The sequence below is a fragment of the Clarias gariepinus genome, chromosome 15, assembly GCF_024256425.1.
Source record: "Clarias gariepinus isolate MV-2021 ecotype Netherlands chromosome 15, CGAR_prim_01v2, whole genome shotgun sequence".
Classification (NCBI taxonomy): domain Eukaryota; kingdom Metazoa; phylum Chordata; class Actinopteri; order Siluriformes; family Clariidae; genus Clarias; species Clarias gariepinus.
In genome coordinates, this window is record NC_071114.1 from 29594230 (window position 1) to 29621379 (window position 27150).

Below are 27150 nucleotides of genomic sequence, written 5' to 3' on the forward strand. Positions count from 1 at the left end.
TATTTAACTCAAGTGCTGTCCGTTTTTTTCTGATCATCCTTGAGATGGTTCTACACCTTCATTCGAGTCCAGTTGTGTTTGATCATACTGATTGGACTTGATTAGGAAAGCCACACACAGGTTCCTAAGAGCCCTGTAGCCTCCATAATCCTTAAATGGAAGACGTTTAGGACGACCAGAACCCTTCCCAGAACTGGCCGTCCGGCCAAACTGAGCTATCAGGGGAGCAGAGCCTTGGTGAGAGAGGTAAAAAAAAGAACCCAAAGATCACTGTGGCTGAGCTCCAGAGATGCAGTCAGGAGTTTGGAGAAAGTTGTAGAAAGTCAACCATCACTGCAGCCCTCCACCAGTCAGGCCTTTATGGCAGAGTGGCTCGACAGAAGCCTCTCCTAAGTGCAAGACACATTAAAAAACACCCGAAGGACTTCAAGATGGTGAGAAAAAAAAAAGATTCTCTAGTCTAATGAGACCAAGATAGAACTTTTTGGCTTAAATTCTAAGCGATATATGTGGAGAAAACCGGGCCCTGCTCAACACCTGTCCAATACAGTCCCAACAGTGAAGCATGGTGGTGGCAGCATCATGTTGTGGGGGTGTTTTTCAGCTGCAGGGATAGGACGACTGGTTGCAATCGAGGGAAAGATGAATGCGGCCAAGTACAGGGATATCCTGGACAAAAACCTTCTCCAGAGTGCTCAGGACCTCAGAATGAGCCGAAGGTTTGTCGTCCAACAAGACAATGACATTAAGGACACGGCTAAAATAACAAATGAATGGCCTCACAGCAACTCTGTGACTGTTCTTGAATGGCCCAGCCAGAGCCCTGACTTAAACCCAATTGAGCATCTAAAAATGGCTGTCCACCAATGTTTACCATCCAACCTGACAGAACTTGAGCGAGTGATTTCTGAGGCTGGTGACTCTAAATGAACTTCTCCTCTGCAGCAGAGCTCAGTTTTGGTCTTGTTTTCCTGGGGAGGTCTTCATGAGAGACAGTTTCATCATGGAGCTCGATGGGTTTTGCAAATGCACTCGACACAATACTGTTCTTGTAAGACCTGATCCAGAACACAAGCTGACTTTCATGTCTTAACATAACAACTGACGGTTGGTGTTTTTGTTGTTACTTAATTACCTCATTTGTAGTCATGGTATCAGCATCGTCCTACAGGAGATTTCAGCATTGTAGAAGATTTGTTTTGGTGGACTTTTGACTGGTACTGTAGGCAGGTAGGTAGGTGGATGGGTGGCCAGGTAGGTAGGTAGGTTTTTTTTTTACAGGGCAACTTTTTGTACACAAACATAATGAATGAATTAATAAACATAATATTTTTTATAATATATTTTTTGAATGATACAATAATTTAAATGATTTATTTTAAAAGATATAAATCAATGTAAATAAAATATTAAATAAATAGCAGATTAAGAATTTTCTTATTAATAAAGACAACTTTATTTTTTTTATATTCTTTTCCATGATTGATCTGTGATTCTGTAATTATCTCTGATCTAGATTTTACTTTTCTTCACCTGCTCACATAGTTTTATAAATTTCATTCCTGTGTAATGCTGTATGCATCAGGATCCGTTCATGTCGAATTAAAGTTTAAATCAGACAACGAAGAATGTCTTGCAATCACCGAAATCAATACCGATGGACGACTATAAAGGTCTTACCAAAAAGGCCGCAGTATGTCAAGTTTTTAAAAAATTCTATAAATCTGGCAGTTCATTCAGGACAGATCAGATGCCGTGTATCGGAGCCGAGCTCCCAGGATGCACCACTTCATCCATCTGCGGGTGTGTATGAAAAAAGGCTTTGGTCCGAGTTAGTTTTAGGGGTTAATATTTTCGTGTGTGTGTGTGTGTGTGTGTGTGTGACAGACTCCTCTCCTGGTGAGCTCGCTTCCATGATGAATGGCCACCTTTCCATTCTTTATTGCGCCACTAAATCATAAGGCTGCCATGCTTTTATAACCATTCTTTGCTGCTTTTTTAATCCCTCTCCTCTTTTGGAATAAACCTACAAAGTCAGTTTTTTTTTCTTGTTGTTTTTTCTTCTAATGGAGGGCAGTCTTTTTTTTGGCAAATGCTTTTCATCTAAAAGAAGAAAAAAAAAAGGAACACATGCACACACAAAAAAAACCCAACAGCTCAATCAGACAGTGATCCTGTGGTCATCCAAACCTCATAAAAAGGTTTTAAAGTCATAGCCCTTAGTGATAAAAATCCACAGAATTGCATTGTAAGAAGGAAAAAAAGATTTGCGTCCTTGAATGCTACGAAGCGATTTTCGTCCTCCGTTTTTCCCCGCCCTGCGTTTTCAAGCCCAGATTTATCCATTAGGCCACTACAGGAGGAGTGATACAGGACGATACAGAGTGTAGAGTGAGGCTGTAATACTTTCATCCCTCATATCCTTTTGATATAATGATACTATCTACCACCTTATTACCTATAACTATAGCCAGCCTTGCTGCGGGTGAAATGAGCAAATGAGTTTTCTTCTCCTCATCTCCTTTGATTCATGCCGGCTCTCCGTCTGAGTCTCATCCGCGGGAGGAGTGCCTGCCGAGCGATCCTGCACAGAAGAGAACGAGGATCATAATGTAGGAGTGTTTACAATTATTGCAGTGTTATGGAACATCACCATATTGCAAAAATCACCTTGTTTTGGACCTAAGCTTCACCTTCATGCTAAGAAATTCAAGCTTTTTTTTCCCCTGGAGGTTCTTTTAAAGTATTAAAGGTTATGCTGAGACAATCTGAGACAAAATCCTTTAAACATCTAAAAGGAATGTTTCACTTTGAAATGGCATTTAGCATTTTCCAGTCTGCATTTACATGAGTGTATATATATTAAGAGTCAGATGTTGAGATAGTATACTGAGGTTAAAATAAAAAAAGATTTTCAAGCCATTATAATATATATATATATATATATATATATATATATATATATATATATATATATATATATATATATGGACGCAGTAAGATAATATATTGAAACCATGAGGTGATCTATCGAGACCAAAAGTTAATATAATGAGGCCTTGAGACAATATTCTAAGGCTAAAAATAAATATCTTGAGGATAAGAGATACACCATTGATGCCATCATGTAATGAATCAGCTCCATAGAATGATATATTAAAACCATCAGATTACTGAATATATTGAGGACCGTGACATTTATAACACTCTGATAGGGTACGTTATACCCAGCAGTATGCAGACACCTGATCATCTCATCTTTATGTGTTTTTTTCCCAGATTGTTGCCACAAAGTCATAAGTACACAATTATCTAGAATGTTTATTTTCCCTTTCACCGAAACTAAGACGCCAAAAATTAATCCAGCTCCATGAAGACATGCTTTGTTAAGGTTTGAAGGACTTGTTCTGGAACTTGGGCGTCCTGCACAGAGCCCTGACTTTATTCAACTCTACTGAGCATCCTTGGTATGACCTGGAATTGAAACTAGAGCCTCCTCCTCCCAATGCTCTTGTAGCTGAATGAACACAAATCCACACATTCATAAACCAACATCTAGTGGAAAGCCTTCCAAGAGAGTGGAGCACATTACAGCAGCAAGTACTGTAGGCAACGTGATGTTCCACAAGCACATGTGGCTTTGATGGTCAGGTGAACACAAATCTTTGGCCATATGGTCTATCTTGAGGCCATGAGATAATATGTCAAGAATATGTGATAAAATGATATTAAAACATTGACAATACCCTGCCTAGACAAAAAAAAAACTAATTTTTAAACTAAATCTTATACTTACTATAACATTTAAAATTTAGCTCTGATTACACACACTTATTCCTCATGCTCCCAGAACCACTCTTTCGCCTGAGTCTTATGCCTGTGCCATCAGAGAAGAAAATGTTACTCAAGGTAACATACAGTCAGTACCTTCAGGTCGTCAGCTGACTTTATTTTTTGCCACATAACTTTGATAAGTCTAAACCTGACCACCTGAAGAAACTGAAGGGTTGGGGGTAGTTCAGTGGGTAAGGCATTGGACAACGGTTCGGAAGGTCCTAGGTTCAATTCCCACAATCACGATAAAAGGGCCATGTTGGGCCCTTGAGCAAAGGCCTTTCCTTGACTCTCAACTGTTTAGATGTAGAATAAGAAAAAAAAAATGTTAGTCCCTCTGGATAAGGGTTCCTCCAGGTTTCCACTGGGTAATATGGTTTATTATGGCAGATTAGGGTAACTGGCATTTAAAAATTGCCCATAGTGTTTATGTGCTTGTGTCCTATAATGGATTGGCACCCCATCCTGGGTGTACCCCACCTACAGTAGTGCCCTGAATCACCTGGAATAGGCTGCAGGTCCCTCATGACCCTGTACAGGATAGGTGCTATAGAGAATACGTTGCCACAAATTAAGTTTTTCATGACCACTAAATTAAAAACTTAACTCAACAACCAGTGACTGAAGGGGGGAAAAGTGCAGCAGATTGTATAACAGTCTCGATTATATTGTTTGACTTCATAGCCGACCCAGTCAGCTTGAACAGGAGAGCAACCACCACATCATGGATGTACAAAGCAGAGAACTAAGTTTAGACCACAGATGCTTGGGATCCCTTGAGTCCTCCCAAAACGAGGGCACTGCATAGCAGGAAGTGAGTCAAAGAAGCAAAGCAGAGCAATTGTCACTGCCAATAGTGAAATCAGCAAAGAAGATGAAAATAATTATGGCTGACTGTTTCTGTTTCCAGTTTAAAGTTTGTCATAGTCTCTGTTTTGCATCTATGCTTCTGGTTGTGATGGAACCCCAGACCTGAGCTAGATCCACGGATTCTCTCTTGTGTTGATCTGATGGTTTTACTGGCTGAGGACTGACTGCACCTTCTGATGACTTCGGTGTCATTTCTTCTCATTTACAGCATGGTGGTTATCGCTTCTCTTTCCATTCCTTTTCCTTCTCTTCTTTATCACCTCCTGTAGGTCCGTGGTCCAGCATGCGGAGCTTTGGTGGTGTCCGCCATCATCAGCCATCAGTAGCAATGAGATTAGATACAGCACTTAAAAATCAACCATGGCTTCACACTGGCAAAAATAAGCCTGTCTGAAATACAAATTTATTATATTTATTTACAATTAACCAGATATAAGACTATTATCCTACAAAATGTTCTCTTTATACATAGAAAGTAATGCATTCAGTTCATTACTGCTCAATAGAATATGACGTAGGAAGAATTACTAGCCAAGAACATACGTGCAGTGTATACGTTCCATATATAAACATATATACAGTATTAGAATTCTCTGATAAACTACATATTGGATTATAATTCTGTATATTTTAGTGTTAATCTGCCAAATTTAAGCTTGACATAAATAATGTCTATAAACAGGTTTAATGGTCCAATATTTGCGATGCAATAACCTTATAGTGAAATTTTTTTTTTTATGGATTAACCTTGAAATATGACCCTGACCAACGTCCAAAGAATAAGTAAAAGCATTCTTTCAAAACAACAACTTTATTTATGTATGTTTGTCGAACGCCGAGACTGTCCTGAACTTTGCTTTTCCGAACGCGAGCTCTGAAAATTCGCTCGTCCGTCAGCCATCGATCAACACATCAGACAGACGGACAGGTACCTTCACCTCCGTTGCACCTGTAATGAGTAAATTCAGCTTCGCTGACAGACTCTTTGACCTCACAGAAGCCTTTTATTCTCACCCACCCAGCTTTGAGCCAGATGTTACAGGTGTTTTATTAGAAAAACCCACACTGAAACACTCTTGCACAGTCCTGACTTCTTGAACCTTCATGTCCATCATGTTTTACCATGTCCTTTTTTAGGACATGTCCTTTGATACAGTGTTCAGTTTGGAAAGTGGGGAAGGGATCGTTGTGTATATGCTGTATTCTGTCTCCCCCTAGTGGTCACCTGAAAGAACTAGATAATGGCATTTAAAGTAAAATAAAGTTTGTATTTACAGATTTAATATATATGATATATATATATATATATATATATATATATATATATAATTACCCACATAAAAACAGGTAACCTGTCCTAATATAATGCACTATAATAAATTTATTAATCCAAAATAAATAAATAAATTATGATTTTTGTGTCTTTTTTAAACTTTCAGAAATACTTAAAAATTTTCTTACTTTCCTTTTGCAATTTAATATAATTCATAATTAAATAGTTTGCTTTTAGAAGACTATATATTATGTAAAAAAAAATTATGTGTGGATTGAATAACTTTTTTGCATATTTTTAAAAGGAATATTATAATTCAGAAATTATTCTGATATCAGCAGAGAAATATTTCAGCATGTTGTATTTGGCCTTAACTATCAAAACAGTGTACAGTATGTTTTATATGTTAACTCTCTTTTTGTCCTGATACATTACCTAGTTGTTGTTGTTGTTGTTGTTGTTGTTTTTGTTTGTTTGTTTTTTTGCTTTATGTGACAGTTTTGCTAGTAATATTATGTTTTTTATGTGAATGGAGAAGGAATAGTTTAAAATAATAGTACTAAACTGAAAACTTTAAACTTTGATTTAAAAAAAGTGAATTTTTAAAAGCTTTTTCTCCTAGATATATTGGATTATTTTGTCCTTATATCACATTTTATGTGACAAATGTGAAATTATTTGTTTTAATTGTTTTAATCCATTAACAAATAATTAGGTTTTTCTAGTCCCTTATAAAAAAAAATAACATCTTATTACAGATTAGTGTATATTTATAGATTTGCAAAGCTAAACGCTAAAATAAAATTATTTTTCTGATATGTGCATGTGTTGTTGTTTTTCTCATAGCTATAAAAAAATAAAAGCTTTTTAATCTCTTTCAGCCTTGTGTAAAACATAAGCATAAAATCCTCCAAATGACATTTTGTAATGTACAAGTTAGTGAATAGTAAAGTGATTTTAAACACAAAATAAAAAAGAAATGTAAGACATGGCTATCAGTAATTTGATGAGAGACTCCGGAGCATGGCGCACTCTGAGCTGTAACGGACAGATTTTTATGAACCATCAATCAAAAAAAGTGGAGCGCATGCACTGAGGGTGTGGGGTGGGGAGTAAAGCGGGTTTAGTAAAGGGGTCGGGGTGTGTGTTATAGGGTGGGGTCTTGACCTGTGGCCTGATGTGTCATTCACATAGGGAGGTACCACTCACTCACCCAGACGAGTCCATTACACCAAAGCATGATGGATATTCCCTGTAAAATTGCTTGCATATGGCCTGACATGTAATCTGTAAAAAAAAAAAAAAAATCCAAAAAATCATATGGTGACTTCCAGTTTGTTTTGTTGCACTCTGCCGTTCAAAAGTTTGGGGTCACTTTCTAACTCCATGATGGTTCTTGATTTTTATTTCATTTAAAAAATGCATTTATCTCCTTTGAACAGTTAATGGTGAGATGTTTCTGCTACTTCTGCTCTGTAAAGATTTTATAACGTCTCTAATCTGAGGTGCTGTTAATTGGTCATTTTTCAGGCTGATGACTCTAAATTAACTTCTCGTGTGCGGCAGAGGTAGGTTTTGGTCTTGCATTTTGCAAATGCACTTGACAATACTGTTCTTGCAAGAACTATTACAGAAAGGCCGACCTCTGTGTCTTAAAATAACAACTAACTGTTGTTTTTGTTGTTGTTACGTAATTACCTAATTCCATATGTGTTATTTTATAGTTTTGAAATCCCCAGTATTGTTGTAGAATGTAGAAAATAAATCACTAAACAAAAACAAAGAAATTTGCAAGCGACCCCAAACTTTTAAATGGTAGTGTGTGTATATATATATAAAGTGTGAAGAGAAGAATTGAGTGATATCTTTTATCCACAAAAAGAGGGATTTGACCTACTGTAAGTATACAGATGTGGGAATTTATACTATTTTTTTTATTTACTTTAATTAATCATGTTAATTACAGATCTCACCCATATTTGGAATTAAAACTTACATAATGTTTAATATCTGTGTCAAAGCCATGTATAAAGTTTATTATCACTTAAATGCATGACATACTCTTTTTTTTTTTTTTAAAGTAAGCCTCAGAGCTAAAACCCTGCACTGCTTTGTGTTGTTTAATCAAAAAGGACGCCATGCACCATCTCCTTATCATTTTTTTTTTACCTTTAATCAATATTGCTGATAGCAAACACAGACCAAAGGTGAACAGAAAGCCCCTGCTTCTTCCTAGAAATGGAGAGAAAAAAATAAGGGTTGCCAGGTCTGTATTTTAATGGCTTACTACCAAACCCAAAAGTTTGCTTATTGTATTATTATTATTATTATTATTATTATTATTATCATTATTATCATTATTATTATTATATAAGTTAAGTTTAAAAAAAAGATTTTAAAATAAATGTGTAAAAATAATCAAACTAATAAGAGCTGGTAAAAATGCAGGTTGTTAGTGTTATATAAAGTTAAAGAGTTTTTCTCTAAGCCCCTTAAATAGTCTTCTGTTATTACAGATATTGTCATACGTAAAGATTATCTATTAGAAATGCAACAATAACCGTAACACAACTTTTTGCCACAATTCAAGGAAGATATCTAATATTTTAATATAGGCCTAGCTAAGTAAAAGAGACCACTTCACAAAGTTACTGGTGCATGCTGGGAAGTTACAGGTGTGCTTTAAGTGTTTTCATTGCATTTAAAAATACATAATTTTTCCTAAAATAATAACATCTCCAAGCTCTTAAAATGTTTTGTTCTCTACAGGAAAACAACAGACCTGGCAACCCTGTATTGTAGCTAACGTGTGATCTGCCTAAGGCTATGACCTCTAGTGGCCATAACAGGAACTACACGTTTGTTTGTTTTTGACAAACCTCAAAAGTGGCATGTAGGTCTGACTCCAGTGACTTTAGATGTTACAGCATGACACCGAATCCAGTGTATGTGTACAGATAAGTCCAAAAGAGGTTAAATATGTGGTTATATCCTGAAACATGGTTGTTCATGTGACAGTTGGATTTCCTGATTGAGCCATGTTTACATGGCCAAACCCTCCCCTTTATGAGTCTGTGTCCACTGATAAGAGCAAACAAGCACAAGCGCAATCTCAGCTTCTTCTTTCCCGACATGGTTCTGGGTGGAACAGGTTCGGTAGGAGTCAGAGAACACTGAAGGTAAACAATCAGAGATCTCCAAAAAAAAAAGAAATGATGATGGGAGTGAAGTGCATGGTGGCTTTCATGGTTTGACCTTCTGAAATCTACTGACTAAAGAAGTGAAGAACTTACACTCATCCGTGAAGTCTGAATTGGAATTATCGCACCATGAAGATCTCAGAAGGAGTGCTGGACTTGGGAACGACGGATTACACGGTGGCACTGGACCCGAGCTACACCATCCTGGAGTTTGACAGCCTCAAAGTTCTCCCAGTGGACACAGGTTTGTGTGACATGACCACAAGCACTCTTCAATGTGGGTTAAAGTGCAACAGGATTGCCCTAAAGCAAACTGGAATAAACTACATTCTGATTTATAATATAAATAATCCTGATCAAGCAGAGTTACTGTTAGCTGATTATTATCTCTATAACAGAACTGTACAGTATCTTTCTTTTATACCTTTAATATGTTTCTTTATTACATAATCTCATACTGTTTGTCCATTTATAGTTAGACTACCATAAGTAAAAAGTTAAAATGTTAAAGATAAAAATAATCTGCTGATCTTTAATGTAATCAGTGATATTATTATTATTATTATTATTATTATTATTATTATTAGAGGTTGAAGCCCACGTACATGTCTGTGTGTCTGTCTGTACAGCAGAACTCTCTGTCTAACTTATTAATACAAAGAAATCCCATTCTGTAAGGTTGAGTATCTTACGCCTTGTTTACACTAAGTTGTCCTTCTTTGGTGCTCAGACAAATACACTCCCTGTTCGGTAATCGGAGAGTGAATCACAGATGAGAAATGGAAAAAGTAGATAAAAGGATAAAGATGAAGTTTTGTCTTAAAACCACTCCAGCGTGTTAAAATTCACTTATACCACTTCAGCGCTGTTATTTCAGCCAAAGTGAAAATATAAACTAATCCCAGTAAAAATATTCACTTTATCTTTTCTAATTAATATCTATTGGTGCAGGTGTTTGTTTACATTGAGACAGTAATTTATTAGTATCTTATTTTAAAAAAGATTATTAAATCCGATACACAACTGTTTACAATATCGCTTTAACTCACCATTCTGATTTCACTTATGGTGCAGGTTAAACTTCAGGCAGAGATCTAATACCCCCTCGGTGAGACAAAACCCTTCTGTTATTTACATAGCGTTCGTGTTGTGAAGCGCTTTGAGAAAAAAAGATTTTAGGAACAATCTCTGCTTCATTTATTTCACAGCAGCTATAAAAACAATCGTTGCCTCATCATCTTATCTTGTGGTTAATACGGAGGGGAAAATTGGGGTTATCATGTTACCAAACCATAAATATCTCCATTAAATGACCTGATCGTACTTAAGCATGAACACTTTTTAGCAGTTTTTACTCATAAACAAAACATGATCATGACACGATGTTCATATTTTCATATATAGTATAATTTTCTATACTATTTCCTGCTCTGGTTCTTATAGTACCTCCAACAGTTTATGGTTTTACCACAGCTCACAGTCACGCTTGGCTCCCTGTAGTTTCTTATATACAGTAATCTTATCTTCTGCAACCTTTAGAAGATGCTGGAATTTACTGTAGGGAGGTATGTTCCAGGTAATTGCTTGATTGCAGTAATACAGCGATGATACGCACAGCTGCAGGGTCTCTGGTTGAACTTGAGTTCTTGTCTGTGTGGAGTTTTTGTAAGTTCTCCAGGTGTCTAGGTTCTCCAGGTTTCTCCCATCACCCAAAAACCTGCGTGAGTGTAAATTATGATGGACTAATGTTTCATCCATGGTATCACATTTACGTAGTGTTCCCTGGTCTGTCAGTCTGTCTGTCTGTCTGTCTGTGAACCTTTGTAGTCCATCTATTTTCATTCCTACCCTGATATTTTCCAGAATCCTCTCCTTTCCCTAGCCACTTTATTGCTGTCCACTCTCCTACTCCAAGCTATTCTTTGATGTCATCAATCCATCTTCTTGCTAGTCTTCCTACTCGCTGTTTCCAATTTCTGTTTCTCTCTATCATCAATCTGATTAAACTTTCTTCTCCCATCAGGGATACATGCCCAAACAAACCCAATTTTCTCTCCTTGATAACTTCACCATTAGTTTTTTCTTGCCTTAGATCTTTTAGGATTCTTTCATTTGTCACCTTTTGTTTCCACCCAATTTTTAGAATCTTTGTATAACATTCAATTTTAAAAGCGTTTAACTTCGCAAAGTCCTTCTTTCTCAGGGTCCATGCAAAACAGGACACTAAAGGGCATATAGTAGTGTGGATAATACACAATATCAATATCTTGATTTTGACTTTTACTGATATATTTCCACTTTTTCATTTAATTTAGTGGTGAAATAGTAATTCTTCTGAATAATTTCTTTTGAACAGGCGTTACATATATATATATATATATATATATATATATATATATATATATATATATATATATATATATAAATTATAATTATTATAATTGTAATTAATTAACCACTTTATAATACAACACTTATTTACTGAATATATATATATATATATATATATATATATATATATATATATATATATATATATATAATTTATATTTACTGAATTAAAATGCAAAATTAAGCACTAAATTCCTATGATTCATCATCCTCCATTAACATGTAATGGTTTAATTTTATTACGGAATATTCCACCACCACAAGTGGAACATCTGTATTAGAAACAATAGAGAACCTGTTAAATCCCTTTATTACATATTTAACTTCAAAGACTCTATGAGATCATTTTAGTCTTCAGCTGTTAGTTTCAGCTTTCAACACTGTCATCATAAGTAATTTCAATCACTAATTTTTGTCATAACCCTACACCATAGGAGCCTATTTAATAACTTTGTTTTTTACAGAACCACAATGTCTTCCGTCTGAAAAATGTTGTTTAGATTATACAGATGTAGAGTTTAATTTGCAAATTAAACAAATTTAAAGAATTTGTGAAAGCAAAAAATAGATAGATAAATAAATAAATAAATAAATAAACGTAGAACTTCATCCCATAGACTCACCCAAGTCAGCGTAGGCCAAAAGCCAGTCCGTCTGCTCCGATTCCACAGAAAAGCAGCACAATGCAGCACAAACTGCTAAAAAAGGCAATTCTGGCACCAGAAAACCCAGTGGATCACAGCCAGCTGCATATGGGGCTTGGCAGGCAAAGAGCCCAAGCCCATCAACCTAATCTCCGAACTCCACAGATCCCAATCCGATCAAGCACCCATGGGAAGTCCGATTCACAGAGGCTCCACCCCGCAACCCACCTGTAGGATCCCTAAAATAACATATACCTACATGAGACCAAACATATCTAAAAAGAAATTATACTAAAATACTCTAAACTACACAAATTGCATGAGTTCAAACATGCAATATTGTAAACAAGACAATGTGCAAGACAAAACACTGAGTTCAAATGTGAGTAAAAGTGCTAAACAAGATATTGTAATATATTAAGAATCTGTGCGATGAGTGTAAACATGACATGCTGCTTGGAAGCCATAATGCAGATCAATAAAGTTTCTAGTGCAGTATTTTATTAGTCAGTTTAAGAACGTGCAAAAAGAAATTGCAAGAAGAGTGAAATGTCCCTGAACGTTGAGAAGCCTGATGGCTTGTGGTGGAAATTCTTACACAGTCTGGTTGTGTGGTACAATAGTTGTGTTTCCACAATGCGGGTGGCTTAGTGGATGCAGTGTGGTGTAATGTGGTATATGTTAGGGAGGAAAGAGAGACCCCTCAGTAGCCGAGAAAGTGCAGTTTTCAAACCAAGCATTGAAGCACCTACTCATGATCCTCTCTATAGTCTCTCTGTAGGACATAGTGAGGATGGGAGGAGGGCGATGGGCTCTTCTCAAGCTCAGTAGAAGGTAGAGATGCTACTGGGCTTTCTTTGGTATAGTGTTGGTGTAAATGGACCAGACCGGATTGTTCTCCAGGAGAAAACCATTTAATGATGAGCTGTTTGGTCAGTATAGACAGTGTTCAATGTGACATGAAGTCAAGTACCATCTCTTTAGTGTTGTTCATGTTCAGAGACAGGATGTTGGTTCCTCACCAGTATTTGGGGCCAGCAGCACTTCTCCCGAAGAGCTTTATGATGGTGGGTGTGAGTGCAATGCGATGGTAGTCACAGAGGCAGGACACAGGAGACTTCATGCGTATGGGATCGATAATGGAAGTACATCAGAAGGACAGTGCAGATGGTGAAAATGTCCATCCAAATGTCCAAAAAAACTTTAAAAAATTTTTCATGTCGCAGAATTGCTCAGGCCCGAGCCGTCCCCCGTAGCCACGGCTGGGCTGCCCCAAGCCTCTGCGCCTTTGTGCTCCATCTGCGCAGATAAGGCCACTGGGAAACACTATGGGGCATCCAGCTGCGACGGCTGCAAGGGCTTCTTCAGACGGAGTGTGCGCAAGAACCACGCCTACACATGCAGGTAAGATATCACACTTTTGAGTTAACAGTTGGTGTCATGCAGTTACAGGAAAATAAACAACTACAAGGTGGTGTGATGGAGCAGAGTTACTGTTTTCACAAGGTTCTTGATTACAGTCCTGTAACAACTCATCCTGAAGTGTGGAATTTCCCCTCTAACTATAGAAACATGACAATTGATTCCTTTTTAATATGTGTTAAAGAACCTTTCTATCTATTCATGTTGATAAGACAAAAAAAAGGGACGGCACGTTATCATGATTTGCTGCATTAATTCTGCTTCTGTTTGAGCTGCTGTTACAGAAAATTAATCAACACCTTCTGACCAGTCAGAATCCAGGAGGATGTGGGAAGATTTGAGATTTGAAAGATCACTTGAAATTGGACTGGTTAAGTTACAGTAAATGTGTGTGTGTGTGTGTGTGTGTGTGCGTGCAGGTTCAGCAGGCAGTGTGTGGTGGATAAGGACAAGAGGAATCAGTGTCGATACTGCAGACTAAGGAAATGCTTTAGGGCTGGCATGAGGAAAGAAGGTGAGACGGCAAGCAATCACATGTTTCGATGCAAAAGTTTATGATGTGGCGATAACTCCCAGCCAAGCTGCTGCAATGTGCAGGTGAACGATTGTGTGCACAATTCCTACATTTAGGCATTTGGCAGACGCTCCTATCCAGAGCGACTTACAATTATTTTTTTTTTATCTTATTACACATCTAAACAGTTGAGGGTTAAGGGCCTTGCTCAAGGGCCCAAGAGTGGCAACTTGGTGGTTGTGGGGTTTGAACCTGGGATCTTCCGAACCGTAGTCCAATGCCTTAACCACTGAGCTACCCCTGGCCCATTCCTACAAACAGATGCGTCTCTCACTGAAGTTATCAGCCATTTATCTGTAGATTTTAGCCGATCAGGTGTTCAACTCGCTTCTACATTAATGTTCATGCGAATGACTGCAGTGGGTTCTGAGTCACCTCAGTAGAGATCATCATTCATGGACGTATGGCCTTCTTTACCATTTAAAACCTTAACTGTGGCTAAGAGTCTCTTCACTGTACAGCGCTTGAAGCCTTCTGTAAATGACGATCGCCTTTACGCTTTTATTCGCCAGAAATTGAAGCCAGTTTAACTTGAACGCCCCATAAAAATTTTTCCCTTTTTTTCCTAGACAGCTCTTTACACGCATTTATTTATACATGATTGTTCAGATCAAAGCCTGATGATCTCAATCCAGCAATAAAACCACTAAATTACAAATCATACTGACATGTGCCTGTCCTGGCAGAGGGATGTGTCTCAATGTTGTAATTTTATAAATAATTTGTGGAATTTTTTTTTTGTTTATTTGTTTCTTCTTGAAAAAATACACTACCAGTCAAAAGTTTGGACACAACTCCTAATTCCATGGTCTTTCCTGATTTTTTTTTCTCTCTAGACTATAAAACAATTGAAGCGTTTATCCAAAATATACAATAATCTCCTTTAGAACAGTTGATATTGAGTATCTGCTTCATAACAGCTCCAATCTGAGGTGCTGTTTGAGGTTAATTGGTGATTTCTGAGGCTGGTTACCCTAAATGAACTTCTCCTCTGCAGCAAAGCTCAATTCTGGTCTTGTTTTCCTGGGAAGGTCTTCATGAGAGACAGTTTCATCATGGAGCTTGATGGGTTTTTTTTTTTGCAAATGCATTCGACACAATACTGTTCTTGTAAGAACAAGTAAATTTCCTAGTTAAAATTTAATTTAATTTAATTTAATTTAATTTAATTTAATTTAATTTAATTTAATTTAATTTATTTTTATTTATTTTTTTTATTAAAGTTTTTATCGTATTTCTTTTATTCATATTTATTACTTATTACAAGCTTTAAATTCTCTTTTTAAGGTCACTGGCGGTCGTGTAAGCATTTCACTACATTTCGTACTGTGTATGACTGTGTATGTGACAAATAAAATTTGAATTTGAATTTGAACTGCTCCAGAACAGCTCACCTTCATGTCTTAACATAACAACTGACTGTTACTGTTGTTGTTCTTGTTGTTGCTTAATTGCCTAAAGCAATATGTGTTATTTCATAGTTATCACAAAACCAAAAAACATTGCATTAGAAGGTGTGTCTAAACTTTTGACTGGTACTGTATATTTTTAGTCTAGCATTTTGTGGTTTTCCTTTAAATATTAAATAATAATCTGACAGCGTAGGTGGGTTTAATATCTATTTTTATCTCTCTTCACTCTTTCGCAATGCGCACTCTGCTTTACACTACCTGCCAGGTTTCAAATAAATATTTGGCCGAATGATGCAACTGATCCAAGCCAGGGTTTATAGGGTTATGGGGTTATAACTTAACCCACATTAAACGTATAACACACAAATTAGTAATTAAATAAATGAATAAATAACCATCCATGCAGTATCTATGGTATTTAGTGCAATTTAAGGTTGACGGAAACTAATTTCACCACCTGTGTTCAAAATCACGTTCTTTCAGTCATTTGCCAAAGTTCATGACGATAGGTGAGGGTACTGTAGGTGAGGGCCTTATTACTCAGCTCTCTTTTCACCACGAAGGTTCAGTACAGTGACCACATCAGTGTAGAAGCTGCACCTATCATACGATCAGTCTCACAATTCCCACTCCCATCACTCATGAATGAAACGAGACCACTTGGTTTTCCCCCTTATTTGAAGGGAGCATGCTGTCCTTTTCCAAGGCCTCGGATTTAAAATGTGCTGATCCACATCCAAACTACCTCACAGTCACAGGTCAGCTGTTAACCATTCAAGTGCACACTAAAGGGTCTTCTGAGATGGTGCCAGAAGGGGAACGTGACCAGATGTGACCTCTCGACCTCCATACCAAACTCCTTCTTCACCTTGAAATCCTGTCCCTGAAATAATGGACAGAAGAGGAGATAAGATGTAGCCTTGGTGAAGCCGAACCCCCACACTGAACACGCTTGACTTAACATCAAGTATGCGAACACAGCTTTATCTCCAGGTATACAGGGACCTGATGGCTCACAAAATTGGCCCGATACCCCATACTCATGTGCATTGTTCCTCCTGAATCCATGGCTCATGTGATACCATAGTAATTGGTTTTCCCCCTCCAGTCCCCTTTTTTAAAGATGGGGGCCACTATCCCAGTTTAAAGGCACTGTAGCAGAAGTCCATGTGATGTTGTATAGCGGTGTCAACCACGACATTCCAACAACATTAAGAGCCTTCAGTATTTCTGACAAAGTCAGAACTTTAGAACTCTTGCTGAGCACAGCTTGATCAGTGTCTCTTCTCCCCCTGCCGAGCTGCTTAAGCGGTTTTCCAGAAACTCTTTGAGGCTTGTCGAAAGGTTTCTCCAAACCTTTCCAACACAAGTGCAACTTCTGCTTCCAAGGCTTTTTTTTCACCTGCAGTACACCTCTGCCATCTGATTCAACTCATCTCCAGTGTGTGATCAGTTGACAGCTCTGCTAATCTCTTCACCCGAGTGTCCAAGACATTTTGACTCAGATTAGGTGAAACATCTATGACTATAACAAGTTGATCCAAGGTGTTCTGGTACACTTACGAACTGCCTTACGTTAGAACATGGTGTTTGTTATGGACAAACTATGACTAGTGCAGAAGTCCAACAACAACTCACCATAGAGGTTTTGATTAGGCAGGCCATCCATCACAATCATTCCCTTCTGGGTTTCCCAGCCTTCGCCAAGATCAAGGCTTCAACATTTCCCAGCAGAACAATGGAGTCTGTGGGCCTGGACCCTTTCAAAGAGGACAGTGATAGTTTTCCTCTCTGGAAACTCGCAGGTTGTGTGACGACCCTCTCACCTACTGGGACAAACTCCAACTGTTCTGCAGCCAGTAACCCCACACCCACCCACCAAGCACTGCACACCCTGGAAAGCTTCTGAGTAGGAGAGAGAGAGAGACCAACTTTTATTGAGAAGTTTGGTTCCAGGACCAATTCTATGAGTATCCAATCTATGTCTAGCTGGTATTTTTCAATCTCTGTTCCAGCTCGGACCCCAGTGAAGTTATGTTCCACATGCTAAGAATCAGTTCCATTACCAAGAACAGAGATGCCCATAGTGGCCATCAGTATGTCTGAAGTATGTCTGTTTTTTTTTTTTAGCACATCTCTGATCTTATAGAAGAGAACCTGTGCTGCGTTTTTAATCTACTTTCAAAGTTCCTGATAATCAAAATGGATAAACTAATCAGGGCAAGAAGGAGTACCATAAATGTTTTTTTTTTTTTTTTTTCATGTCAATAATTAACACATCTGAGAATGGTAAAATATTTGCTAAGAATTATTTGAGGCAAGCACTTAAAACATAAAATAGATCAGACATGCCTTGGAACATGATAATGATTCAGAAGAAGACTTACTGTGGCCGCACAGTGGTGTAGTGGTTAGCACTGTCGCCTTGCACCTCCAGGGTCTGGGTTCGATTCCCGTCTCTGTGTGCATGTTCTCCCCGTTGGTGGGTTTCCTTCGGGTATTCCGATTTCCTCCCACATTCCAAAGACTTAGGCTTTAGACTAGATTAGGCTAATTGCCGTCCCCAAAATTCCCCACAATATGTGAATGAGTGTGTGTACGTGTGTGTGCCCTGCGATGGATTGGCACCTTAATGTGCCTTAAGCCTCCTGGGATAGGTTCCAGGCCCCCCCGCGACCCTGAATACAGGATAAAGCAGTATAGAAGGTGAGTGAGTGAGAAGACTTACTGTATAAAGTAACAGTATAAACCCCCAGCATTATGATTATGATCTATTCCATCTTTGTTTCTGTGCATTGAGTCATTTTAATGTAAGTTTGATTGTAAGACAGGGTGTAAAGTCAGTTCTAAAGTGGAGTTTTGAACTAGCGTAGTGTGTATAATAAAGTAATAAACCAAGAGAGGGCATGCATTACAGTGATTTTATTACATGTAAAGGTGCTCCGAATGCAAAGCTATGTAAAACCCTAGCAGCGGCTCGTGACCATAGACCACTTGGTGTGGCAGGACAACATTAATAATGACATCAAAATAAAACCAAGAGGTTATGGTATAGACTACTATCTAATAATTTGTTTCGGAATAAGCTCAATTCATAGATGAAAGCCAACAACATGCATTCTTCTCAATCTGGCCACCTGGTCAATAAATGTCTGTTCTTCCTCCTCCTCCTCCTTCTCCTTCTCCTCCTACCCTAGTTAAATTTTTTATGGAGTAAGTGTGGGGCAGGAATAATCCTGCCCTGTGGATGTTAATGAGCGTGTATTGCAGTTACCACTTTTGGGCACTTGGTGGAGTAATGAATCAATGGAAGCTAAACAAGGACACAAGCATCCTATTTGCTAATGTTAGGAATGCAGGGTTAAAAAAAAAAAAAAAACAGAACATAAAAATAAATTAAAACCTACTACTCTCCTTCTACTAAAACTCAATCAAGTTTGGCTAAAGTATGATATTCAATAGTCCTCATATGAGGATCTTACAAGAATATGCACACATACAAAGAAATTGTTGAAAAAAGATTTCTTCATATAAAGAAAGTGGTGTCCCTTGAGGTTATGTGATATGAATTTCAAGAATAAAAATGGATAAGAATAATATAATGTCAAAAGATGAAAATTTATTGTTTTACAGAATTATAACAGGCATTATTTTGGGGTTAATGGGGAATATTATTATAATATCATTATTTAAAAAAAACACGTCAATTGTAGACATGCAGATGGGTCTCCAGGTGGCATGTGCAAAAAAAAACAAAAAAACTTTTTGTTCTATTTCCATTTTTGTCCTGGCCTTTGCTTAAACTAATCAATTGGATTATTTATTACATATTCTAATGTAATGTAAACTCATACTGTATAAGCGAAACCCCCAACTTATTGCTCAGCTCTATTGCTGTTCACTTGTCTGGTGTGGAAAATCATTTGCATAGACACAGAAACAGAACGTTTGCAGGAGGAGTGAAACAGATGGAGTTTAAAATGTATAATATATATAGAGGGTTATTGCAGGTGGTGCACTAACAGACACACTTTGGGGCACTGCAGAAGAAGTGTGTTCGAATGTTAAAGATATAGGGGACATATGGCACCTTTAACTACGTCAGCCTAACGATTAAAAAAGTATGAAACAGTGGAGAATAAAGAAATGTATTTGTGCCATGGTTATTTTTATTCATGGTAAAACACAACCCTTTCTTTGCCGCAGCTGTGCAGAATGAACGAGACAGGATCAGCTGCCGTAGAGAAGCTCCGGGAGTTGGGACTCTGACCATCAACGTCCTACTGAAAGCAGAAGAGAGCACACATCAGGTAGGCATCATAACCAGAAAAAAAGGAATCATTGACGAGGCTCGTGAAGTGATCCAGGGAAAGGTTTGAATATTCTGTACAGGATAAGACTGAAGCCACCTTCAATGCAATCCTCAGAGCAAGAAGATCAGCAGTGCAACTATGGACTCGAGTTGATCACAGCCAGGTTAATTAAAGTGCCAGAGCTCTGAACCAGAGGGTGTTTTGTGTGTGTGTGTGTGTGTGTGTGTGTGTGTGTGTGTGTGTGTGTGTGTGTAATAACGATAAGGCTCCTACATGACCACAGACGTGAGCAGACAGAAAAAGCTAATTGGACGATTGAGTAATGAAGCGCAAAATGAGCCTGCAATGTTTTCCATCAGGGTCTGTTTCACATGCTGAATATTTTAAGACAACACAGAACTTTCAGAAGTTCATCGCAAACCGCTCGCTCTTGTGCTTGTCAGTAAAATGTGGTTGCTTCTTTGTGTTCTTCGTGCAGTTCTTGGCTCTGATTCATCCCATGAGAGACGTTATCGCAAAGAAGATCGCTCGCACTGCTGACGTTTGCGAATCCATAAAACAGCAGCTCCTCCTGCTGGTGGAATGGGCGAAACGCATCCCAGAGTTCTGTGAGCTGCCGGTGGACGACAGGGTAGGCCATGTTTATGTGTGACATTAAATGCTTGTTGATTTATAAATCTGGACCATTAAAAAACATCCTTTATATTGTTTATTGACACAAATCTGATAAATAAACCATAAATTAATAAAATGTAAATAGATAGATATAAATTATAATTAGTTAACAATACAGTGGAAACTCGGATTACGAGCATAATTCGTTCCGGAAGCGGGCTCGTATTCCAAAACACTCGTAAATCAAAGCACTTTTCCCATAAGAAATAATGGAAATTAAAATAATTCGTTCCACAGCCCAAAAAAATAAATACATAAAAATAATTAACACAAAATATAAAGTAAAAATAAAACAAATTAACCTCCACGTTACCTTAAAAAAGGGGAAAAATTTATCACGACAAATAAGGGTTTCCATTTATGCGCACAGGCGCTGTGTGTGTGTTTTTCTCTCTCCTGCGCTGCTGAGTGTGTGTTATGTGTGTGCGTGCGTGTAATTTGACACCGTGCCGGTTGTGTGTGAGTGAAGCACATTAAAGGCGACACATTAAAACACATTAAAGGCGAGAGAGAGAGTGAACCGGCACGGTGTCAAATTACGCGCGCGCGCACACATAACACACACACTCTGCAGCGCAAGAGAAAGAAACACACACACACACACACACACACACACACATGTTGATTATACCAGTAAGAGACGAGCACTAAGACCCAGCAGGGGAGATGATTACCCGCAGCGCAGAAGAGAGAAAAATCGTTGGCTCAGTTGTGATGACGTGACACTCTGCATCAAATCAAGAAGCGCATGCGTGATACATGATACTCGGTGCTCGTAAACCAAGACAATGCTCGTTTTCCAAGTTAAAATTTATTAAAAATCTTTGCTCGTCTTGTGGAACACTCGTAAACCGTGTTACTCGTAATCCGAGGTTTCACTGTATATACATTTATTATAAGACAGTTAGTAATCTGATTGAACGAGAGGCATTCCACAAGTGGTAATAATAGAGCATAACAGCACTGGGAAGTTTAACTACAGTAAATGTATCACTTTGTGTCTCAGGTTTTCTAATAACCGTTAATTAGACTAACTGTCGTTCTCCAGCATGGGTGAAAGTAAACCCATGCTGGAGATGGTCTGCAGGTTTATTCTCCTCACCTTTTAGCCACCTGTCGCTAACTGTCGGTTGCCAGCTCTGCCAGTCACAGTTTGTTAGTTCCAGATTAGTGTGAGACATTTCACAACATTAATTTAATCTATTAATGTATCTATACAGGGATTACCAAAAGCAATGCATGCTTTTTTAGTATACTAACAAACTTTAATTTTTGAAATAATTTATGGTATAAGAGGAATAAAACACATGACAGCACTTTGCTTTCATCTCATCCTTAATATGTGTATATAAATAAATTAAATATAAATACGTCTGTGTTGTTTGCTCGCAGGTCAGCTTGTTACGAGCTCACTCAGCCGAGCACCTCATCCTGGGCGTGGCTCGCCGGTCCCTACCCTACAACGATGTAATCCTGCTGGGTAATGTACAGCTGTAGACTTCATCTTAACAGCATTGAGTGTCTCTTTATGTGAGCATGGATCACACTCACAATTCGTCCCTTACAGGAAATGACTTCATCATCCCTGTAAATGGTCCAGAGATCGAGATGTCCAAATTGGCAGCGCGTGTCTTAGAAGAGCTGGTCAGGCCTCTGAGAGAGCTGGACATAACCGACACAGAGTTCGCCTGCCTCAGGGCCATCGTCTTCTTCGCTCCGGGTCAGTCACGGGTCACCCACGTTTGTCCGTTACCTCACCTCTCCTCAACCTCAGTCCTTTTCCAAAAGCATCGTGCTCTGAATGCGGTTTCATGGTGTCTTGGGGAAAACTATTAATAACTTGGAAAGTTCTGGAATTTATGACCCGTTTCCTGTCTGATTATAAAATCAAGGCCAAAATGGCCGAGGAGTGCCGGGTTCCGTCTGAGAGAGCTGCTTACACAAACACTTCGCTCCACTCTCAATACACAAAAATAGTCAGGTTTTCCAGAATTCTCGTCATCCACTAAAAACAGCTTGAAATAAACTTATGATGTTTAGGGTCATAATATGTCTGAAGGTTTATGTAGTAATCGGTTTTAGACCTGTGCTAATATATTTTCTGAATATTGTAGGTTTGTTTTTATGTGAGGTGGCACCGTGGCTTAGTGGTTAGCACTGTGGCCTCGCACCTGTCAAGGGCTCGAGTTCTGCCTTCGCGTCTGTGTGTGTGGAGTTTGCATGTTCTTCTTGTGCTTGGTGGGTTTCCTCCATGTCTCCAGTTTCTTCTCACAGTCCAAAGACATGCACATTAGGCTACTTGGTGTTGATGCTGGACAGGAAAAGAATGTATTGTTTATTGATCATTTAAACATCATATTTGTTGGCGAAAAACAATTGTAATCGGAGTGCCTACCACTTGGCAAACCTAACTGCAGAAAAAGTATGTATAATTAAATTTGTGCATCTTTCATGTGAATGCGTAATATACATAGTTACAATCTCATATTTGAAAGCATGATGCATACTGACTCCCGCAATCATTTTCTTCCCTCTTGTGCTTTCAGACTGCCCGGGGCTGGAGTGTTCTCAGATGGTGCGCAGGCTCCGTTTCCAGGCTCACGTTTTGCTGGACGAGGCGACGTGCGAGCAGCGTGGCCGGTTTGGGGAACTTCTCCTGCTGCTGCCTCCTCTGCAGGGCACCGCCTGGCACATGGTAGAGCAGCTCCAGCTCGCCCGCCTCTTAGGAGAAGCCAGCATGGACAGCCTGCTGCAGGAGATGCTGCTCGGAGAGTCAGCCACAGGTACCCAGTGATACAGTAGTGCACATCTGGAGCAGCTTCCATCTAACAGATAGATATTGCTGACAAAAGATGAGCAAAAGATAAGAGCTATAAGTAAACAAGTAGGTGTAATTAATTATCAAATTGTTTATTAAATTACTGAATGTTTCATTATTATTATTATTATTATTATTATTATTTTGGAAAAGTAACTAAAATGCAAAAAAAAAAACATAAATTCCATTATTACATAAAAATATTAAGTAAAACATTGATGGAATTATTTTATTCTAAAGAATTTAATAAACAAAAAGGGCATTTTTTAAAAATACTAAATAAAGTATTATTACACAATTTTAATAATAATAATAGTAATAATAAAACATGGAATTTCAATGAGAATAAATGCAATAGGATAAAATGTGTATTTAAAATTCGAATAAGGCAGAATAGAATAAAACTATTTTTTTGTATGAGAACTTTAATTAAATTAGATTTGTCACAATATGTGACACATAAGATAAAAATCAAATGGTCATTCAAATCCTACTTATTCATCAAGTAGAATTCTAATTATTTAAAAAAATATATTTTCCATTAAATTCCATTAAACTACATTGAGGTGAAAAGAAAACATTATCTTTTTTGTTATTGTTTGCTTGTTTTTGTTAGAGAAAATTCCCCAGAAGGAATTTCTGCAGGTTTAATCCTTAATATTTTTCCTGGTTTATTCATTAGCTAAATAAAAATATATTTAATTTATATTGTGGTATTAAGCCTTTTTCCCAAAAACCAGAATGTTAAAGCATGCAGAACTGCGATTCCTCTGCTGAGAGCCTGATGGAAATGAAGATGTCCTTTATATATCTGACCCTGAATTAGTGTTTCTCCTCATCAATCTTCTACAGGCTCAAACCCAGAAGAGCTTGTGTTCAGCCCCCCTGTTGATCCGGTTTTGCCACGAAATCTACACCAAGAACACGCAGCACTGCCAAACTTCACCTCCGTCATCCTCCCTGTACCGTCCTGTGAGTCCCTGCTGGAAATAAAACACAGATTTAAATTAAAATCAACAGAATCAGATTCCAGTGATGCACGCAGTTTATACTCGTGGAGTAGGGTTCCTTGAAGGTTATGGTGGTGGTCCAGAAGTTCTTAGCTAATTACAGAAATTTTATTTCTAAATTTGTGTAGAGTTTTTTTTTAAAAAAAGCTTTCCATCTAAAACTCTTTAAGAAGACAAAGAACCCATATCTACCCTAAAGATCCTAAAGGATTTAATTTGTCCTGCTGTCTGATTGCTCAGATAGAATATAAATAGAATAGCATAGAATCTTTAATACAAACCCCAAGCTGGATAACTGAACTTTAGAATGCTAAGTATCTATAACTTTGTTTTTTTGTTTTGTTTTTATATATATATATCTAGAACAACTGGTAAATTTGTGGTCATAAAAAGCTTTGATGAGTTCCTAATATGTGTAGGATTATATCAAAATGCGTTTAAAGCAGAACTATTTTAGGAAACTGAAAACCCATAATTATTGAAATTATACTTTTTTTATAACTACTAAAAATCAGAGATTTAAATAAAATAGTTCCTTGGATTTTTATGTGCTCTTAGCATCCTAAAATGGCTCAAATTGGACTGATTTTTAAAAGGGAGACACTGATGTTGGTTTTTTACTAGAACACGTAACAGTTCCCAGGAAGACGGCTCTACAGTAAATCTGTTTAGGGACTGTTTTGTAGAGTTGTACATACAATTGTAAATGTTCTTCGGGAGGAGCAACTGTGTAAAGTTCTACATGAAGAACCTTACTTCACTTCTTTAACCTAATATACGATGTTAGGCAGTGTTACTGATCCACACTCTCTGGCACAAAAAAACAGGCATCACTCCATGCACTTCCCTTCTTACCCAGCAGACTATATGACTTTTTTTAAATTGCTCCAAAGTCCAATCTTTAAACTTAATAGCAAACTGAAGCATTTTATTCTAATGAGTGATATTAGACTTGATTGTTTTCTTTGCTTGATGCAGCCCAATAATTTGACCCTTCTGAAATGGCGACTTTTTTGGCTAGGCAGTGTCCGTGTAGGGTTCCTCAAGCGTTCTCGGAATTGGTTGTTTTGGGCGTTACAACACACACAGACAGACAGAATGTTGATATTGCCAAAATTCACTGTTTGTTGATGTTGGGGAAACATGAAGAATGTTCCAAGCTCACTGCTGTCTCTCTCCTCTTTGGCAGCTCTAGCTGGAGTTCCTCTGCTTGCCGTACAGCCTGGCACTCAGCTCTACACACACACGCCAGCTGCAGAAATGACACTGGAGATAGACAGCTCTCTCACCAAGCCTTCAGTCCACACATGTCACTGAGCAGACAGACAGACAGACAGACAGACTGACACTCACACTGTTCATGTTTAATAATGTCCATGTCGATATAAAGAATCTTTAGTGCTTCATGTTCCTTTTCAAACCAAGACGACGGGAAATGCCACCGTAAAGATCAACATAAAATATCAATGCAATGTCATTTTTGACCAACACATGTCTTTGTAACTTTGGCTTGTTGTCCATTAAAGGTGCTCAACACAAATAAAAAGGATTTATGTTGATTGACCATATGATATAAACATGGACTGTTTTTTTTTCATAAAGAAAGAAGAAGTAAGAAAATAAGTAAAAATTTACAAAGTAAAAATTAAGTAAATGATTACCAGCAGGGGGCGATGAAATTCCTAACAACATATATAAATCGCAGGTAGATGATTGGATGATGTTGATGCAACGTAATTTTCTATCATTCTTCTTAAAATGTAACTCTTAGATCTATTGGAACATTTATCCGGTCACACGTTTCTTTTTAAATGACGACTCTATCTAAGAATGTAGATACCGTGAGGGAGTTTGCATGAAGGACCTTCAATCTGATTCATCTTCATCATTTGGAGAGGAGTGTGGCGATTAAATACATCACCACCAGCAGGGGGAGCTCATGCTCCTGAGTGGCACAACGAAACTTTTGCCTCCATCTTCTAAAATAGCAAACATGCTAAACTCACCCCGCTCCGCTCACACACTCTGTTCCTTACAGAGCAGACTCCTTCTTTTGGGCCGTCTTTTGTACTATCACATGTTCAATTATGATTTGGACCAGTTGCTTTTTTAACCTTAAGTTTCATTTAAATCCATTAATTCTGTGCATTCTGAGCTCTCTCTGTTCACCATTATATCATCTGGGTTTTTTTTTATTTTATTTTACAATAACAGGACATTTTATTAGGCATTCTACTGTATATAAACACACGTACACATGTACTGTTATTATTACATTTTAGTTATTGAATAAAGTTGAGAAAAATCTGTTTACAGTGTGTATCTGTTTTTAAATGCTCTATTTATTTTACTAATATGGGCAAAATGCCTTTTGTCTTTGTCCCTATCTGTCTATCAGTCTACATTTCTCTGTCTCTGTCTGCCGCTCTGTCTGTTTCTGCCTCACTTTGTCTCCCTCTGTCTCTAGCTGTCTGTCTGCCTGTATCTGCCACTCTTTCTGTCTGTCTGTCTTTTTTTCTGATCTGGCTCTCTTTGGGTCTGTCTGTCTGTATCTGTCTTTGTGGCTCTGTCTGTTTGTCTGTCTATCTCTCTGTCTGTATCCGTCTGTCCCTCTGTCTATATCTGCATATTTCTTTATCATTGTCTCTCTCTCTCTCTCTCTCTCTCTCTCTCTCTCTCTCTCTTTCTAATTCCTGTCTGGAGCGGCTCTGTCT

The 27150-nt window shown here is 37.9% G+C and overlaps 1 protein-coding gene and 1 long non-coding RNA gene across 2 annotated transcripts; one reads left to right on the top strand and one right to left on the bottom strand.

Annotated features, from left to right (window-relative positions):
• Positions 1-1465: 1465 nt before the first annotated feature.
• Positions 1466-10268, bottom strand: LOC128542808 (uncharacterized). Its single transcript, XR_008365679.1, has 4 exons — positions 10227-10268; positions 8147-8209; positions 7191-7264; positions 1466-2584 (listed from the first exon to the last, which is right to left on the bottom strand). It is a non-coding gene; the product is annotated as an uncharacterized LOC128542808 (long non-coding RNA).
• On the top strand, positions 9079-26743 carry hnf4b (hepatic nuclear factor 4, beta). Its single transcript, XM_053512852.1, has 10 exons — positions 9079-9421; positions 13439-13616; positions 14054-14148; positions 19827-19930; positions 20412-20564; positions 22001-22088; positions 22176-22328; positions 23155-23391; positions 24279-24398; positions 25626-26743. Exons 1-10 carry the CDS (start codon positions 9307-9309, stop codon positions 25751-25753), a joined length of 1371 nt encoding a protein of 456 aa, XP_053368827.1. The 5' UTR covers positions 9079-9306; the 3' UTR covers positions 25754-26743.
• The last annotated feature ends 407 nt before the right edge of the window (positions 26744-27150 follow it).